Below are 1,155 nucleotides of genomic sequence, written 5' to 3'. Positions count from 1 at the left end.
ACACACACACACACACACACACACACACACACACACACACACACACACACTCCTCCAATTCAGCTTGTTTTATGAACTGGGTGGGTGCATGCGCTCCAGTCACGAGCAAAGGAAAGGGAAATCATTGTAAATCCCATTCAGTGCCTTATGCATCCTTTTGACAAGAAGGAAACGCGTCCCCCCCCCACCCCCCCTCTTACTTTCTCAGCCCTCGCGGGCTCAGTGCGCAAAGGAGAGCCAACTTTTACGCATCGTCCGAAGTTCACCTGAGCATCCCCGCATGTCTCCAAAACACCCGCGGATCTTCACCTAAACCAACTTTTCCTCAGAGCCAGTAAACTCTCCAACTTTCTGCACATCAGGACCGGAGATCTGGAGATGAAGACAGATTTCACGTTTCTTTGCTGGACTTGGATTGGAATAATTTCKTGCGCCTCAGGTAAGGGAATGCCCTTCTTTGGAAAACAAAAAAAGTTTGGTGCGCACAACTTTTTTTTTTCCTGCCTTTGAACCTAATCTACATCAGGTTTTCTTAATCAATACACACCTTAAAGATTTTTCTCCATAATCCAGCCTTTCTGAGTGGAATATTCCTCGTTTTTAAAGCCTGCCTGCCATTAGAAGTGTCAGCAGACGCAGTGACTATCAATCAGAGGCGCATCAATGACTCGTGAAAATTCACCTTTTACAATGAAACTATATCGATCAGCGGCAGGTCTGCATGCAAATCCCGGCACTAGAGGGAGGCATGCTGTAGTTGGGATTAATGGAGATGCAGCTGATAATTTGTGTTGCTGAAGAAGCAGCTTCTGTCGCGTRCAGTTTAGGACTTTCCAGCAACTCAGTGTGTGGAGCACGTTTTTGAGCTGGGAGCTGCTGCAGCCACAAGTAGTGGGTTTGGTCTGCCCTGGTTTGTGTGTTGTTGTTGTCCTCTGAGTGTGTTTTTAATGGACTTTTCTTCCATGACTGTAATGTAAAGCACATCCTCTCTCTGTGTGTGTGTGTGTTTTTTATTTAAAGTGAACTCTGACCAACTTTTCTGCTTTGCATTATAGCTGTTAGTGAGAGTCTTATGTTGTACATAATGATTGTTGTTTAACAGCTGCTGGTGAGCAACAGGGAGTCGCTGTGTGTGTGTGTGTGTGTGTGTGTGTG

The 1,155-nt window shown here is 45.8% G+C and overlaps 1 protein-coding gene across 2 annotated transcripts in view; it reads left to right on the top strand.

The window, feature by feature from the left end:
- Positions 1-198: 198 nt before the first annotated feature.
- flt4 (fms related receptor tyrosine kinase 4) overlaps positions 199-1,155 on the top strand; it is a gene marked incomplete in the record, with an annotated part of 87,559 nt that continues 86,602 nt past the window's right edge. Inside the window, 1 exon segment of one of the 2 annotated variants that reach the window (XM_014006082.1) lies at positions 199-439. In XM_014006082.1, the coding sequence (XP_013861536.1) occupies positions 379-439 (61 nt within the window). 2 annotated transcript variants of the gene reach the window in all.

This window comes from Austrofundulus limnaeus, unplaced genomic scaffold (assembly GCF_001266775.1).
Source record: "Austrofundulus limnaeus strain Quisiro unplaced genomic scaffold, Austrofundulus_limnaeus-1.0 Scaffold34, whole genome shotgun sequence".
Classification (NCBI taxonomy): domain Eukaryota; kingdom Metazoa; phylum Chordata; class Actinopteri; order Cyprinodontiformes; family Rivulidae; genus Austrofundulus; species Austrofundulus limnaeus.
The sequence above is the reverse complement of the archived record's forward strand: the minus strand, read 5'-3'. Positions and strand labels throughout refer to the sequence as shown.